Here is a 17291-nt window from a genome sequence, read left to right on the forward strand (position 1 = left end):
TGTGGCTTTAGGTACGTGACTAAACATCTCTAAGGCTCAATTTTCCTCTTCTGTAAAATGGAGATAATAATGACACCTTCTCATCTGGCTGCTGTGAAGAGTGAATGGAGCCTTAGAACTGTTCCTGGCATGAGTAGTGCTGCACAGTTTTGCTGTTGTTATAATTCTCCCACTTCTGTTTTCCCAGCCCTGGACCTCCATGCCCTGGCAGGTAGCACCAGGAACCATGGTGGGGGGTGGAACCTAGAGACGAGACTAGTGTGTGTGGGGGGGGGGATTGTGAGTGGGTGGGGGGGCAGCTAATGGCTGTGAGTGGGGTCAAGGTTCACTAGAGGAAAGCTCTACAGAGGTACCCTTGATTTGAGGAGCAGGGCAGGCTTCCTGTGCTGACATGGGAAGGAAGAATTTAGAGAAGGGGTTTGGGGGAGGATCTTGATACAGTGGGATCCAAAATGGTAAGGGCTTGGGCCTCCAGGGATCTAGGCGACTGCAATAAAACAGATTTTGAGGTGAAGCCTTTCTGGGTTCGAGGGCACAGTGGTTATCTCAGAAAGAGGTGAAGAGTGGCTTGAGATACTCAGTGGGATTTGGGGGAGGGCCCAGGGCTCATTGAGTAGGAGTTGGGCTAAGGGGTCTGAACAAGGAAGGAGCAATGAATCCTGGACTCCGCTGAAGTCACAGGGAAGGGGGAAGGTTCTGCAGGTTCAAGAGAGAGACTAGGAACAGGGAGGAGGCAGGGTCCTCAAGGAGGATAAGTCTGGTGGGGAGGATGGGGAAGAATCCGGGGCAAATCAGGGATTCTGGAAACCAAGGAGTACCTTGCAGGGGAGAATAGTCTAGGTCTAATGGAGATAATGAGGAAAGTTTAGGGTCTCCTATGGGGACAAGAGACATATTTGGGCCCCCTAGAACTTGGACATAGTCTGGAATCCCGACTGGGAGTCTGGGAATAGTTTGAGGTTCTAGAGGGTAGAAGGACATAGCTAGGGGTTCCCGAGGAGTGGGATATGGTTTGTGGCCCTGGGTGGCTGTAGGACATGGGCTGGGTCCCCAAAGGGAGTGAAGCATGATCTGGGGTCTCTCTGGGTTTTGACATACGGCCTGCGGTCCCTGGGAGATGGGGTGTGGTCGGGGGGGGGGGTCCACCTGAATGTTGGGGTATGATTTAGTGTCCTCGATGGGGGCGGTTGAATCCCCCTGGATGCTGGGATATATGGTCTGGGGTCCTTGAGGGGGTGTGGGGCAGAGTCTGAGGTTACCAAGGAGAGTAGGGCAGGGTTCATGGTCCTGGAGCGGCTGTAGAACATGTTCTGGATCCTTAAAGGAGGTAAAGAAGGCATAGTCTGAGGTCCCCCTGGGTATTGGGACATGATCCCAGGTCTCCGTTGGGAGGTCCGGGATGCCAAGCCAATCGCGGCGTGGTCTGGGGTCTCTCGGTAAGCCAGCGGGGCTGGAGGTGGGTCTGGGGAGAGGTCAGGGGCGGGCTGGCGGCTCCGCAGTGGAGAGGGGTCTGCGGCGGCCCGTGGCCCGGTCGGAGCCCCCTCCCCCCTTGCGGCGTTGGTGGCTGCTGGGCTCGGGCGGCGGGCGGCGCGGAGGGCGGAGCTCGGCGGCGGCTCGGGAGGGAGGGCGGGAGGCGGGAGGGAGGGAGGGAGGCGGCCCCGCGGCGGCACCGCGCCCCCTCCCCCGGCCCTCCCCCCACCATGGCGCGGAGAGAGGTGGCGGCGGCGGGGCCCGGCCCGGGGCCCCCACGGGCTGGGTGAGCATGGCCCGCAGCGGCCTGGGAGGCGGAGGGAGGGGGCGCCGGTGTGAACGCGGGTGTGAGCGCGCGAGCCTGTGAGTGTGTGTCCGCGGCGCTGCGGCGGCCGGGCGTGCGCTCGCGCGGCCCTGTGTGTGCCCGGCGCCGGCGTGTGCGGCGCTGCTTGTGTGGCCATCCGGGTGTGTGCTGGCTGTGGAGCCGAGGTGCTGGGACCGGCCGTGCGTGTGTGTGCCCCCGAGTGGCTGCCCCTCCGGCTGTGTTCTGGGGGGCTGTTGCGTGCCCATCGGAGGGACTGTGTGCAGGTGTGTGTGCGTGGGTTGTGTGCCCAGGTGTGGGTCCCCCCACCCCCATCCAGTATGTGCTCTCGACTAGCTGTGTTTGGTGTTTGTGTCCGGGTTGGATGTCCATCCGAGGGTCTGTGTAGCCGGGTGTGCCCGCTCCGGTGTTCATTTGTGTGTGTGTGTGTCTGCGGGTTGTATGTCTCCGAGGGTGTGTGTCTGTGCGTCCACGTAAGGTTCCAGGCCGGCGGCAGGGGGGGGTGCGCGGGGGGGGCTGGGACTCAGAGCCTTGTAGGTCCAGGCCTCTGTGTGGGTTTGGGGGAAGGGAGTTTGCCGCTCCCTGGGTCCCCGTCAACTGGGGGGGGTTCTCAGCGGTCCTTGGGGGAGACGGCCATGTCTTCCCCTTCCCGGTGGCTGGGTGGGGGGGGATGGGCGTTTGGTAGGTGGACAGATGGAGGGATGAGAGGCTGAGGGATGGACAGATGGGCCCGAGGGGAGGCACGCAGACCCGGCCCTTCCCCACCCACCCCACCTCAATCCCCACACCGGCCAGATCTTCGCAGATAGGGCCAGAGTTGCCTGCATCCAGATGGCCAGACTGGGGGAACTTTGGGCGGCTGCTGAGAGGATTACCTTGGACTGGTGCTGTAGGACTCAGCTCCCTCAACCCTCTGAGACCTGACTTGCTGAACTCTGACCTCTGGCCCTAGCTAGTGCTCTGGTGGTGGGGGCGGGTATGGTGGTAAGGAAGGATGTTAGGATTTCTTTGGCCTCTGAAGTAGGTGGGGCAAGGGTGCCTTAGGGCTGAGAGATGTGTACCCATGTATGTGTGTGAGTGTGGATCTGTGCCTGTCTGTTGACATGTCAGGGCGGTTCGATATTTTGCATGCATCTGCAAGTGTGTAAACCCCGTACAGAGCTGCTGTGTGAGCATGTGTCTGTTGTGAGTTAACATCTCGGAGTTTCTCTGCAAAGGTGGATCTTTTTGTGCCTGTGTACTTGTTTGAGTGTGTATCAGCCTTGTAAGCATCTACATGTATGCTCGTGGTTATGTGTATGTGTGTGCGGTGTGTATCAGCTAGTGTGTGCATTTTGCATTTATTGGTGTAGGACTGTATCAGCTTTGTGACTGTGCATCATGGGTATATGTGAAGTTGTCTGAGTGTGTTTTGGCACGTAAGAGCATGTACCTGTGTACCTTTGATTATGCAAGTGAATAGCTGTTATATGTGTGTGCCCCTGTGTGTTGGTGAGTGTGCAAGGGATATCTGTTATAGGTGCATGTAGTTGGTTGTCTGCAAGAGTAGGTACATGGGTTTTTTGTTTGTGTGCATCTTTGTGTGTGAATGTGCAAAAAGTCAATGTTGTATGTGTGTGATTGTATGCAGGTGTGTCAGCCTTGAAGGTATGTGTCTGTCTATGTTGTGACTGCATTTATGTGTCAGTGTTGGTCTCTCAGGAGTAGGGTTGTGTATGTTCAAACATATATGTGTGCCAGATTGTGTGCACACACATGCCTGTGTCCCTGGCACAAAGCTGACCTTATTTCTGGGCCCTGTGAGTTGGGGTTCATGTGGCATGAACTGTGATATGCTGGGGTCCAGCCAGGGGTCCATGGACACAAATGTGCCACATCCCAGGCCAACAGCCAGTGGAGTGTGGGGACGGGGGGCGGGGGGCACAGAGACCATGCTGATGTGTGCATGGAAATCCAGATGTAGAGACTTGGGTTGTGGGCCCATGAGAGCTTTGGCCTATCCACATGTGCTGGTGTGACAGTGATGTGATGGTGAGCATGGGGACCCCTGAGCCTTCCCCAGTACCACTTATGTCATTGAAGTTGGGGGACTGTGATGTGAACTCTGGAAGAAGGAGGCCGGGAGCCTAGAATCCTGGATCTGAAGGAGAAGGAGAGTGGGGCCAATTCTCGGGTCTTGAGAGTGGAAGGGACTGAGGCTTGGGCTCCTGAGTCTGAGGGATTCAAGAAGGGTGGGGTCCCAGACTCTAGGGCCTTGAGGGAGGCAGGAGCTGGTGTCACTGACCTTTTGAAACCCCAGAGGACAAAGAGCTAAAGTCCTGGACTCCTGGGTTTTGGAGAGTGAACAGTCCTGAGGTCAAGACTCCTTGGTTTCCAGAGATGACTTTCTGGGTCCATCTGAGAATACGCATAGCCAGAAGCAGGAGTGGCGAGAGTGTGATCACACCAGGGACTTCCCTGGCTGAGATGTTCTCCAAGGCAAGTCTCCAGAGAGGAACCACAAGGATATTAACAGGGTCGTTTTGTTCCTTTGCAGGTACTGGCCCAGGCCCTGACTCCCTGAAGAGAGGTGAGTGGGGTGCCTCAGTCTGGGGAGAGAGATGCAAAGTGGTTGGTTTTGTTCTGAGCCCACCGGAGGCCTGGAGCCCTGCCTCGTAAGTGCAGGGTATGGCAGTGTCTTGAGGGGCCAGGTGCCCCCAAGGCTGGGGGGTGGAGTGGTGACAAGGTCAGGATCATCATGTTTGGGTAAGGCCACATGGTAGAGCCAGGGCATGGATGGCAGGTGGGGGGTGGGTCTCAGGTCTGGAGGCATCCCCTCTCAGGAGGGGTAAGGTGGTCAGGAGAGAGGGGTTTCCTCATGATATCCGTAAAGGGTGCAAGAGAGTTTCATGACATGAAATGACCCATGCATTTGGAGAATAGTGTGAGTGTGGTTTACCATTTTGTATGTGTATGTGTGTGTACATGGGACGATCTCCTGGTAGTCTAGCCTGCTGGTGGCTGAGAGAGAGCCAGAGGGAAAAAAAATTACTACTACTACTACTAATAATAGCAGCTGACACGTGTACTGTTTACTCTGTCAGGAACTGTCCTAATCACGTTACACTGCATTATCTCGTTTAATCCTTACAGCAACCGGATGAGGTAGGTGCTCTTACTGTCCTCATTTTACAGAGGAGCACACTGAGGCACCGAGAAGGGCAGTCACTTCCCTAGAGTCATGCAGCAGGGAATTGGGGTGTGAACCCGGGCAGTCGGGTCCAGATTCTACCCCACAATGCTGCACTGCCTCTCAATAAATGTTAGCTCTTTTACTGCTACTATTATTGTTCCTTCAACTTGAGTCCCACCCCAGCTGTGGGAGGCGGAGCTCTGTACTTCTGTGCCATAGACTGGGGTTCTGAGCCCTAGATACACCACAGCCAGGCAGGTGTAGTGTGGGGCCTCCTAACTCAGGAGTTCCGCCTTCCAGGCCAGGGTTTTCTGTCCAATACAGTGTCCCAGAGGGAGGGCCAGACCAAGTGGTAGGGGCCTCAGAGATGGTGGGGCACCCTGGCCCTGCCTCTTTTCTCTCTTCAGCCCAGGCACGGTCTCCCTCAGTCTCTGTCTGTTTCTTTGTCTTTGTCTCTCTCTGTAACACCCTTTCCCCCTCTTCCTGACTCTCTCTCGTCCTCTCTTCATCTTTATGTCTCAGTCTCTGTTTTCTGTCTCCTCCACTCATTTTTTTCTGTCTCTTGCTCTCTGTCTCTTTACCTTTCTTTTAGATCCTTTCTCCTTTTTTCTCTCTCTCAGTCCGCCTCTGTTTCTGCCAGTCCATCTCTCCCTCCCTTTTGTCTCTCGCTGTCTCTTCACCGTTCTCTCTGACACTCTTGGTCCCCGCTCTCCAGAGGTACAGTTCCTCTCCCCACAGGCTAAAGGATCAGGGCCACATCAGGTCACAGCCCTGAATTGCAGGTTCCTGGGAGGTAGGCCAGCAGAGACTAGGGTGCAGGGTGGGGTGAAAACAGTTTCAGGGACGCCCCCTTCCTATCCTTTCCTCTTCACCCCCCACCCATCCCGTGTTGTGATGGGAGCTGACATGTCGTGGGCTGCAGCTGCCACAGGGGAATCCCCGCCGGAAGGTTTTGCCTGGAGCAGAGGCTTAGCGTTAGTGTGTGAGTGTGTGTGTGTGGGGGGGGGCATGTGTGGGACCTTGTGTGTGCCCACTGATGTGAGCACAGAAGTCTGCCCTCTGCTTGGGAGCTCAGAGAGTCCTGGATGAAACCAGGTTCCGAGGAGGACTTGCCAAGACTGAACAGGTAGACTGATATGGTTTTCTCAGTCTTTCCCACCTCCAGACACCCTTTGCCTCTGATAAAGGGTAGGGGGTGTTATCCTTAACATTTGTTGAATACTTACTGTGTGCCCATAAGTGAGTTCACCAAACCCTTGCAACAACCCAGTGAAGATTGTACAATTATCATCCCATTTTACAAAACAGGAAAGTATGGCCTAGTTAGGGGAAATCACTGGTTTGTGGTCACAGAGCTAGCAGGTGGGGGAAACAGGACTTGAACCTGAGTCTGTCTTAATTTCAAAGCACTAGCTTTTAATAATAGGGCATACTTCTATGCCTGGCATGTAATGGGCACTTGATGATGATAATAATAATTACTAACATGTATTGAACCCATTTTTTGTGCTAGGCACTGTTCCTCAGTAGTACACCATGCGTATTAATTCATTTTAACCCTCACAATGGTAAGGCTTGTTTTTTATCTCTATTTTACAGATGAAGAAACCGAGATTCAGAGAGATTCAGACACTTGCCCGAGGTCACACAGCTAGTAAGTGTCACAGCTGGAATTTGAATCCAGGGAATATGGCTTTGAAATCCTATTTAGCACTGATTTTTCAAAATGTTTAGTGGATACTAGAAGGCCCTGGCAGGGCCATGTGTCACCCCTCTGGTTGGGAGATGATGAGAGGTCTTAGAGCCCCTAGAGCAGGGCTGTCAAACTCGTTTTCACTGGGGGCCACGTCAGCCTCACGGTTGCCTTCAAAGGGCTGAAATAATTTTAGGACTGTATAAATGTAAGTACTCCTTAACTGTTAAGGAGTTGAAATTACATTTGGTCCTTTGAAGGCAACCCTGAGGCTGATGATGTGGCCCTGGGTGGAAATGAGTTTGACACCCCTGCCCTAGAGGAGGGGCAGCGATGGGGACAGGACACTTAGGGGTGGGACAGTGGTAATCTACCAAGCAGCATTAAAATGTGGTTATCTGTTAACGAGTGCATGCCAGCTGATGATCAGTGCTGTCAGTGTCCTCTAGCACCTGGTTGCCAGGAAGGGAGGGATCTGGGTCAGACTCCCAGCAGAACCTCCCAGGGTGGCCAGCCTGGCAAGCAACCTCTATGTCTGGGTAACCTGTCTCCTCCTTCAGGTCTTACTGTCCGCTCCTCCCGCTTTCCCACTGCACCATGGCTCCAGGCCCCTTCTCAGCGCTGCTCTCGCCACCACCTGCTGCCCTGTCCTTTCTGCTGCTACTCTGGGTGGGGGCATCTCGTGGCCAGCCCTGCCCTGGCCGCTGCATCTGCCAGAACGTGGCGCCCACACTGACCATGCTGTGTGCCAAGACCGGCTTGCTCTTTGTGCCGCCAGCCATCGACCGGCGTGTGGTGGAGCTGCGGCTCACCGACAACTTCATCGCAGCAGTGCGCCGCCGAGACTTCGCCAACATGACCAGCCTGGTGCACCTCACCCTCTCCCGTAACACCATCGGCCAAGTGGCAGCGGGCGCCTTTGCTGACCTCCGTGCCCTCCGGGCCCTGCACCTCGACAGTAACCGACTGGCTGAGGTACGTGGTGACCAGCTCCGTGGCTTGGGCAACCTCCGGCACCTGATCCTCGGCAACAACCAGATCCGCCGGGTGGAGTCGGCGGCCTTCGACGCCTTCTTGTCCACCGTGGAGGACCTGGATCTGTCCTATAACAACCTCGAGGCCCTGCCCTGGGAGGCTGTAGGCCAGATGGTGAACCTGAACACCCTCACTCTGGACCACAATCTCATCGACCACATTGCGGAAGGTACCTTTGTTCAGCTTCACAAACTGGTTCGCCTGGACATGACCTCCAACCGCCTCCATAAACTACCCCCTGATGGGCTCTTCCTGAGGTCCCAAGGCCCCGGGCCCAAGCCGCCCACGCCACTCACGGTCAGCTTTGGTGGCAACCCCCTGCATTGCAACTGCGAGCTGCTGTGGCTCCGGCGGCTGACCAGAGAGGATGACCTGGAGACATGTGCCACCCCTGAGCACCTCACTGACCGCTACTTCTGGTCCATCCCTGAAGAGGAGTTCCTGTGTGAACCCCCGCTGATCACACGGCAGGCAGGGGGCCGGGCTCTCGTGGTGGAGGGCCAGGCGGTCAGCCTGCGATGCCGAGCAGTGGGTGACCCAGAGCCGGTGGTACATTGGGTGGCACCTGACGGGCGGTTGTTGGGGAACTCGAGCCGGACCCGGGTTCGAGGGGATGGGACATTGGATGTAACCATCACCACCTTACGGGACAGTGGTACCTTCACTTGCATTGCCTCCAATGCTGCTGGGGAAGCCACGGCACCCGTGGAGGTTTGCGTGGTGCCCCTGCCTCTAATGGCGCCCCCACCGGCTGCCCCACCACCTCTCACTGAGCCTGGCTCCTCTGACATCGCTACGCCTGGCCGACCTGGTGCCAACGAATCAGCTGCTGAGCGCCGGCTGGTGGCGGCAGAGCTCACGTCCAACTCTGTGCTAATCCGCTGGCCAGCGCAGAGACCGGTGCCTGGCATCCGCATGTATCAAGTCCAGTACAACAGCTCCGCTGATGACTCCCTCGTCTATAGGTAGGTGTTTCAGTCCCAGGGCTGCCTCCTTCCCCGAGGGCCCTCCCTCCCTTCTGCCCACTTCCTTGGCCTTCTTGTTCAGTCGGAGTTCTACATGGCCATGCAGAGTTACCCTATCTCCCTCCATCTCTATTTCTGTCTCACTGCCTCTTTCTGTTTTTCATGCGCGTTGCAAATCTTTGTTAAGCACCCACATGAGCCAGACTGGGCACTGGGGTTGTACAGTGACTGTGCCCAGCATGGTCCCTATGGCCCTTTGGACTCATGGGCCACATCTTTGCCCACCAAAGGTGTTTGATTGTGTTCCTTGTCAGTTAAACATTTCGGAGCATGAAATACCCATGTATTTAACAGTTACATTTATATTAATAAATTATATGCCAGTGCTACTGTATTAACACATTGGGTACATTATAGAACAGAAAACCAAAGTATGTAAATATGTTATTTTCACTGTCCATTGGGTTAGAAGCCATTGTCCGGGTGTGGACAGACTTGTATGGTGTGCACAGACTTAAAAAGTTACTTTCTCCCATCATCTCTCTTATTCTCTTACTTTCACATCTGTCTCTATCTGTCCCTTCTCTCCCTCCTGCCCTCATTAGGCCCTGAGCCCCTGCTCTGTGCTAGGCCCTGAGCGGGGTGCTTGGGGCACAGGGAGACGGAAAGACCAGTCCCTGCCTTCAGGAAGCTCAGGGCCCAGAGGAAGGAGGTGGCCAGCACATGCTGACTTACTGCCTTGGCCTTGCAGTGTCCTTTGTCTTGGTAGCTTTTTAAGTATGTCTCCCAGTCATGGACCTGGTACACAGTGGGCACCTGATAAGTGGTTCTTGGCTTCATGAATGGCTCTCCTTTTTCCTGGCTCTGTCTCCCTCACGCACACTGTAGAGCACCTGCTGAATGCTTAATCCTGTGTTTGACTTCCCTTGAGAATGCCCCGGCTCTTGGGGGTGCGTAGACCTGCACCAAAAAGCCTGCCTCCATCTTCACCCTTCCCAGGGTTCTCTTGGCCACAGTCCTGGTATATAGTAGGCGCTTTCCCATTGTTGGCTGAATGAGGAAATACCTCTCTTTTCCTTTGTCTCTGTCATCCTCATTTTCTTCTCTTTTAGAATCTGGTTACCAAACACTGAGTACATGCCTACCGCATGCCAGTTTCCATACTGGACCCTGGGGCCACCAAGATAGATCAGACACTGGCCCAGTTTTACCAACATTCGGGAAAATGAATGAACAAAACAAAAACCTTGATAAAGTACCACCCAGGATGCTACCTCATTTGATCTTTTCAGCTCTGCTGCCTGACGATGACCCCCTCCCCCCATGTTACAGATAAGGAACCTGAAGCGCAGTGGGGGAAGTCACTTGCTCAAGGTTACACAGACAGTGGCAGAGCCAGGATTCCAGCTCTGACCCTTCTAACTGCTAATCCTGCCCTTTTAACACGAACAGACATTTATTGAGCACCTACCATTTGCCAAGCAGGGATTCGTGGAGATGGGTAATACATTTCTGTAAATAACTCGTGGTTTGTGACTCTCTACCTCTCTGTTTCTTTCTTTTTCTCTCAAACCTATGGCCACTACATGGTGGGCTGCAGAGAGGTGTGCAGGCCCCCAGACCCTGCATATTTTCAGATGTTGATAGCCCTCTGTCCCTAGCCAACAGACCTGGGAGCTCTTCCCTTCCCCTGAGGGCCACAGTTCCAATCCTCTGTCCCCCATTGCTGATGCCTGTGCTATGGTGCTGCAGGGGTTAATTTCCTCACTGCTGCCATGGGCGGAGATGACATCCAACCAGAAGCCTGCTCTGCTGCTTGCTTGGGTCTCAGAGCCAATTAGAGACACATGGGCTCAAGCTTTCTTAAGGAGCCAGCCTCTGTCCTTGAAAAGGGGGGGAGCCCCTAGCAACTGGCTTTTTAGGGGAAGGAACAAGAAGAATGGGAAGAAAAGGAAGACATAGCCTAGGGTCCAAGGTTGGGAGGGAAGGGCGGAGGGTGGTCTGTTAAATGGAAAGCAAAGGGAGAGTGGGAGAATTGGATAGGCCTTTTTGAGGGGGTAAGGCCCTCACTTGAAGCCTTTAGCTGGGAGGGTGGCTCTTGGTGGTGGGGAACCTCTAGGAGGTGGGACAACTGAAGTGGGCTTCAGGACCAGAAGGTGGCCTGGAGGGAAAGTGAAACTTTTGAGAGGTAAGAGGCCTATGGAGATGGGGGCATGGCCTCTCAGAGGACGTAGAGCTCCTGCTTCATGGTCCCATGCAGATGAAGAGGTGGGCCTTGTCTGTGGTGCCCCACTAAGGCCTTTGTAGGAGAGGAGAGCTTGTGAGGTTGAGTGCTGGGAGTGCAATTCCATGTGGATGTGGCAGTCCCGGGTTAGCCAAGGTTGGACATGGCCAACAGAGCGGGAAGGGTGTACCCGAAGGGGCAAGGCCTGGTGGGAATGGTCTTACAGACAGGGAGGGGTACAACTGGCAGTAGAGTGTGAGCCACAGCAAAAATTACTGGCCGACACAGGGTGGGATGCAAGCCAATTGTGATGAAATTATGAAGTGCCAGGCTTTGGGTATGTTAACTCATTCATACTCCACATCATCTCTATGATATGCTAATTCTTAATATCCCATTTGGGGGCAATGAAGCACAGAGTGTTTAAGAGACTTGTCTAAAGTCACAGCTAGCGAGTGGCAGAAGAGAAATTCAAATCCAGGCAGTCTGGCTCGCAGACTTGTCAACTTAACCATTTCTTTGCATTGCCCCTAATTTGAGGGCAGGGGCCCAGAGCAACAAAGGGGTATGCTTGCTTGGCTACATTTGACCCAATTATAGATGAGACCTACCTGGGGGTGTGATTTGGTGGCTTGTGTCAGTATAGGGCAGGATGCACACAGAGCAGTCTCAGGACATGCAAAGAGCAGACTTGCAAAGAGGCACAGTAGGGGAACCATGCCCAGTGTGCCACTGCCAAGTGTGAGACCAGAATATGTAGTTGAGGGGCTTGGGAATTGTCCAAGAAGATAGATGAAGCTAGGAGATGTGTTTACCTGAAAGTGGGACATGCAGATAAAGGGAGTGGCCTGTACCATGATTTCCCTGAAAGGGCAGGAATTTGTAGAAAAGAGGACCTGGAGGCCCTGGCTGGGTAACTCAGTTGGAGTATCATCCAGACATGCCAGGGTTGCAGGTTTGATTCCCAGTCAGGGCTCATACAAGAATCAACCAACGAAAGCATAAATAAGTGGAACAACAAAAATAGGTTTTCTCTCTTGCTCTCTTTCTCAAACCAATAAATAAAAATTTAAAAAAAAAGAAAAGGAACTAGGAGAGCATCCATTGCCCCACTATGCCATGCTGATAGGGGTAGTAGCCTGTAGTAATAGGGCCTCTTAATGGGTGGAAATACATAGATTAGAGACCTTGGATGGTAGTTGTTGTTGCCCTTAATATGGTGAGGGATCCTGTCCCTTGAGGGGAAGACATAAAAACTATAGCACGCCTCTCCTGCTGGGGCTAGGATATGTAGATGAGGGAACGTGAATGACACATTGTCCTATGGAGAGAGATGATACAGACAGGGTCTGAGGGCAGGGCACACAGATGAAGGGTGTGGCCTATAGCAATGATCCTGAGCGTTTGGAAATTTCTTGCTTGCATGGCTACTGTTGTCCCAGTAGAGAGTGAGAAAGGGGTAGGGATGCCTCGTTTGGTTTCCACTGGTTACCATGGGTGGGGCATGCAAGTGAAACAGCTTGGTTCAGAGTGGAGCTAACCCCTCGCTGATCCCTCCACCTCCCGCAGGATGATCCCCTCCACCAGCCAGACCTTCCTGGTGAACGATCTGGCAGCGGGCCGAGCCTATGACCTGTGTGTGCTGGCGGTCTATGACGACGGGGCCACTGCGCTACCAGCCACGCGAGTGGTGGGCTGTGTGCAGTTTACCACGGCTGGGGATCCGGCGCCCTGCCGCCCACTTAGGGCCCACTTCTTGGGTGGCACCATGATCATTGCCATCGGGGGCGTCATCGTCGCCTCAGTCCTCGTCTTCATCGTTCTGCTCATGATCCGCTACAAGGTCTATGGAGATGGAGACAGCCGCCGCGTCAAGGGCCTCAGGTCGCCCCCGCGGGTCAGCCACGTGTGCTCACAGACCAACGGCGCAGGTGTGCCACAGGCCGTGCCCCCGCCACCGCAAGACCAATACGAGGCGCTACGGGAGGTGGCTACCCCGGATGCGGCGACGGTCGAAGCGAAGGCCATGACGGTCGAGATGACTTCCGCAGAGCCGGAGGCAGCCCTTGGACGCTCCCTGGGCGGCTCTGCCACCTCGCTGTGTCTGCTGCCATCCGAGGAAATCTCCGGGGATGAGTCTCGGGCCGCACTGGGTCCTCGGAGGAGCCGCTCTGGGGCCCTTGGGCCGCCAGCTTCGGCGCCTTCCACTCTAACTCTGGTTCCTGGGGGAGCCCCGGCCCGGCCGAAGCCTCAGCAGCGCTATTCGTTCGACGGGGACTATGGGGCGCTGTTCCAGAGCCACAGTTACCCGCGCCGCGCCCGGCGGACAAAGCGCCACCGATCCACACCACACCTGGACGTGGCTGGAGGGGGCGCGGCCGGGGAGGACGGAGACCTGGGGCTGGGCTCCGTCAGGGCACGCCTGGCTTTTACCAGCACCGAGTGGATGCTGGAGAGTACCGTGTGAGCGGCGGGCGGGCGCCAGGACGCCTGGGCGCGGTGGACAAACGCCCAGCCGTCTGGACGCAGGGGCAGGACTTGGGGAGAAAGCACAGCGTCAAGAGCTCAGACTGAATGGGAGACCGGCCCTTCTCTTCCCTGGAGGGGGCGCTGCTGCCTCGGTCTAAAGCTCGAGGCCACGCCCTCTTGCCTGGGCAATTAGGGGGCGGGCCGCCAGGGTCTCCTCCCCCAAGGACTCTTTGCCCACTCCTGCCCTTCCCTCCGCGCACTCGCACTCGCGGACCTCGCTGGAGCCGGTGCCTTACACAGCGAAGCGCGGGGAGGGGCAGGGTCCCACAAACACTGCAGCACTGAGACACGAGCCCCCTCCCCCCGCCCGGGACCCGGGGCAGGGGCGAGGGGCCCATTTCTTGTATCTGGCTGGACTAGATCCTATTCTGTCCCGCGGCGGCCTCCAAAGCCCCCACCTCCACCCCATTCACCTCCCTGGTTCTGTCGGGTCTGGCTTGGGGTCCCCTTTTCTCTGTTCCCCTCCTTCCCACTGTTCCACTCTCTGTCTTCTCTGTCTAATGTCTTTGTTCCTTCCTATTTGTCTCTCTTTTCTCTGCTCCATCGTCTCTTCTTATGCCCTCCCATATTTTGACCAGTCTCCATGTCTCTCCCCGATTACCTACCCCCACTACACATTCTCCCGGGCAGGTCCCACTGGAAGGACCAGACTCCCCATACCTTCCACTTTCCCCAAATAAATCCTCACATGAACAAAGTCCAAAACAAAGTCCTTCTCCATACCGGAGCCAAGACCCTCCGCCGCAGCAGAATTAAACTTTTTTCTGTGTCTGAGGCCGCTCTGCTGATGTCTGTGTGTGTCCTTGTGTCTGGGGGGCGGTGACCTAGATTATATCATAAGGACTGAGACCAAAGGAAGGATGGCTGACTGGGACCAGGGAGACTTGGAGACAATTTCTTATCCTCTGAGAGACTTAGAGGTGGGAAATAATAAAATGGTAATAATTAACATTTAGTGAGTGCTTACTATGTGACAAAAACTGAAGTCATTTGATTTCACAACAACCCTAGAACATTCCCAGTTATCCCACTTTACAGATGAGGATATTGACACCCAGAAACATCAAGTAGCGTGCCCAAGGTCAGAACCAGAAGGTGGCAAAATTGAGGTTTGAAAAGGCAGGCAGCCTGACTGCTGAATCTGTCCTCTTAACCACAGAACACTACTGCTGAGCAGTCAGTGAATGCTCATTCCACACACAGGCATTGTGCTAAGCCCAGCTCATCTCTGAGGTTGGGCAACTGTCCAAGGTGGATATCTTTGGTTCCATTTTACAGGTAGAAATCTGAACCGGGGAGAAGTGAATGATGTCACTTGCCCAAAGATCTCCAATGAAGAAATTATGGGGCTGGCAGTTTGAGCTCAGTGTCTATCTGTTCCTTACCCCTACACTGTATTGCATCTGGGGCTGGGGAAGGGCCCCAAAGACCTCAGGCTGAGTGTGAGTGTCCCAGCCAGCCTGGGGAGGCAGGGGATGAGGGAAAGAGCTCACTGGTTGTTTTTTCTGGAATAGAGGATCATAAGTGGAAGAGGCATCTGCTGGGGGCACAGAGGATGGTATAGGGAGGGGAGTTTCAGGTAAGGTAGTGGCTAGAGAAGGAAAATTGATTGAGGGGCTCTCCTACCCTGGTTGGGGTGCCCTGCAGTGAAAACTTCCTGATCCTGGAGTAGAAGGAAGAGGCTTCATGCCAGCCAGAGGCCCCCTGAGGCTTGGGGAAGAGGAGAGACAGACAGAAATAGAAACAGAGCAGGAGGGAGGGCAATGATCTGGGCAAACAGGGTGGGAAGCAGCAAGGACAGAGGCACCAGAGAATCACAGGCCAGGAGGCTCCCTCACCCAGTGACCCAGCCACACTTACCTATCTCAGTCATCAACCTCCTTGGCACTGAGGGCTTCCTACACGCCAGGCACTGAGCTCACAAACCCTCCCTGATGCATGAAAAGAGAGCATGCAACCCAGCACCGGGCACATAACACTCACAAAATGAAGTTACTCAGATAGTGTGCATGATTGCATTTATACTCTGCAGCTGAGACGTAGTGTGTGCACCCACCTTCTCCAGGTGAGGAAACAGTTCAGAGGTTAAGGAACTTGCCCAAGATCATACAGCCAGTGAATGGCGGAGCCGTGACTAGAAAGTTTACTGCCTCCAAGTTCTGCACACCTAATCATCTGACTATATTGTCTCTGAGTCACCCGATAAAGCTTTATTGAGCATGTACTTTGTACCTAGCCCTGTGCAGAGGATACAGCACTGAACAAAATAGACAAAACAGGAAACCCCTGCCTCTTCGGGGGAGACAGTAAATAGGCCAGTAAATATGTAATGAGTGTCTGGTGGTAAATAAGTGCCATGAAATGAATGAAGGAGTGAAAACAGGTTGATGGGACAGAATGACTGAGAGGCCTACTTTAGATTAGTGGGGGTGGGTCAAAAAGGTGATGTTGGAGCTGAAGAAATCCACTGTGGGAAGAGCCAGGGAAAGGCATTCTGGCAATGGAAATAGCATGTGCAAAGGCTGTGAGACAGGACTGTGACTGGTGTGTTGGAGGTAGTGTGTGGACTGGAGTGAGGGAGGAGTGGGAGGAGAGCAGGTGGGAGAGGCAAGCAAGGAGCAGATTGTACAGAACCTCGTGGTCTGTGATCAAGAGTCAAGATTTTAGGGAAAAGTGGGCACCACAGGAAAAAAAGGAAAAAAGAAAAAAAAAGAGTGAAGATTTTATTCTCAGAGCTATGGGAAGACAATGGAGGGCTGTCAGCAGTGAGCACATATGGTCTGATTTTGGTGGAAACCCCAGCTTTGGAGTGGGGTGCACCGGCCCTCCAAATAAAATCAGGAACTGCCATCCCAGAACAGGACACCCATCCATGGACATATTTGGGGCCCACACGGTCCCTGGGTTAGCCCTTTGGAGGACACCCACCACCTTCCTTCTCTTGTAACCCCAGGCCCTTCATTTAACAGAGAATCAACGCCAACGATATGCTCGTTCCTTCAAAATTCAGAGCTTTAAACCCAAGGAACAGGTACCCCAGTGAGAGACGGCATGGAGGAGTGTTTGAGCATCTGGTCTGTGCCTGGTACTGTGGATGCAGCACTGACCAAGACGGACCCGGTCCCAGTCCTCCTGGACAGACAGATGACAAAACAGCTGTGCTGGGAGAAGAAAAGGAGACTGCGAGAGCCCAGAGGAGCTGCCCGACTCCGCCTGCAGGTTCAGGGGCACGTATTAGTCACAGCCTTTTCGTAGCAAGTGACAGAACATAGCTTAACAGAAGAGGCATAAAAAGCAGGCATTTGTTGGCTCATATAGGTAGGAAGGTGACGATTTAGGGTAAAGCTACAAGGCACTTGGCCTTAGACACTGGACCTCAGACTCAACCCCACCAAGACACTCTCCTACTCATTTCACTGTCTCAGCGCATATTATCCGTTCGACTGCGTGTGCTGAGAAAATGGACATTTATTTGCAGGTGCAGACCCAGTCCTTCCAGCACCATAGCCCGGTGGGAAAATGGCAAAATCTCCAATCTAAATTTAAAAAAATATCCCAGGGAAGGGCTCAGATCGGCCCAATCAGTGTCACAGGCCAGCCACCCTTGCACTGGTTGTGGCATCTGAAGGTATGTAATGCTTTGATTGTCCAGCTAGGGGTTGGTTTAGCCCTCAGTATTCAGGTGTCTCGGGGTTGGGCCTGGAGAACGGGGGTGGCTAAAATAAAAATTGGCTGAACCATATGAAATCACCAGTTTTGTAGGTCAGAAATGGAAAATTATTGGCGATTTCATATGGTTGATCCTAAAGCACCCCCAGGAGGTGGGACTGGCTGGGGTGGGGTGGGGATTCATGGGGGGATAATGCAGACAACTGTAATTG

General features: G+C 54.3%; 1 protein-coding gene across 6 annotated transcripts; it reads left to right on the plus strand.

Annotated features, from left to right (window-relative positions):
* Positions 1–1633: 1633 nt before the first annotated feature.
* On the plus strand, positions 1634–14331 carry LRFN1 (leucine rich repeat and fibronectin type III domain containing 1). Of its 6 annotated transcripts, none has more exons than XM_053915833.1 (5): positions 1634–1756; positions 4329–4446; positions 6564–6618; positions 7436–8657; positions 12451–14331. In XM_053915833.1, exons 2-5 carry the CDS (start codon positions 4393–4395, stop codon positions 13346–13348), a joined length of 2229 nt encoding a protein of 742 aa, XP_053771808.1. In that variant the 5' UTR covers positions 1634–1756; positions 4329–4392; the 3' UTR covers positions 13349–14331. The 6 variants fall into 6 exon arrangements, with proteins under 6 accessions (XP_053771808.1, XP_053771806.1, XP_053771809.1 ...); XM_053915831.1 differs by having other exon boundaries at positions 4329–4361; positions 7218–8657; XM_053915834.1 differs by having other exon boundaries at positions 4329–4361.
* The last annotated feature ends 2960 nt before the right edge of the window (positions 14332–17291 follow it).

Source organism: Desmodus rotundus, chromosome 12 (assembly GCF_022682495.2).
Source record: "Desmodus rotundus isolate HL8 chromosome 12, HLdesRot8A.1, whole genome shotgun sequence".
In the NCBI taxonomy this organism is placed as follows: Eukaryota; Metazoa; Chordata; class Mammalia; order Chiroptera; family Phyllostomidae; genus Desmodus; species Desmodus rotundus.